The sequence below is a fragment of the Apaloderma vittatum genome, unplaced genomic scaffold (genome assembly GCF_000703405.1).
Source record: "Apaloderma vittatum isolate BGI_N311 unplaced genomic scaffold, ASM70340v1 scaffold32078, whole genome shotgun sequence".
Lineage (NCBI taxonomy): Eukaryota > Metazoa > Chordata > Aves > Trogoniformes > Trogonidae > Apaloderma > Apaloderma vittatum.
In genome coordinates, this window is record NW_009732928.1 from 635 (window position 1) to 893 (window position 259).

General features: G+C 61.0%; 1 protein-coding gene across 1 annotated transcript in view; it reads left to right on the plus strand.

The window, feature by feature from the left end:
- The window catches only part of LOC104278669 (solute carrier family 12 member 5-like), a gene marked incomplete at both ends in the record, with an annotated part of 984 nt that overhangs the window by 544 nt on the left and 181 nt on the right, over positions 1-259 (plus strand). The window contains one exon of the mRNA XM_009875706.1: positions 1-109. This exon is cut by the window's left edge and continues 29 nt beyond it. Coding sequence (XP_009874008.1) covers positions 1-109 — 109 coding nt within the window. The remainder of the gene's footprint in view (positions 110-259) is intronic.

Here is a 259-nt window from a genome sequence, read left to right on the forward strand (position 1 = left end):
GATCTTCACGGTGGCACAGATGGACGACAACAGCATCCAGATGAAAAAGGACTTGACCACGTTCCTGTACCACCTGCGCATCACTGCAGAGGTGGAGGTGGTGGAGATGGTGAGTGCTGAGGCAGGGAGCGTGCTGTGCGTGGGAGACCCAGACAGACCCTGCCACAGGGCACACAGCACCACCGGGGAGACACACAGTTCCATGGCAGGGCACAGCACCGTGGGGACGTGCAGCAGCACCATGGGGACACGTAGGTCC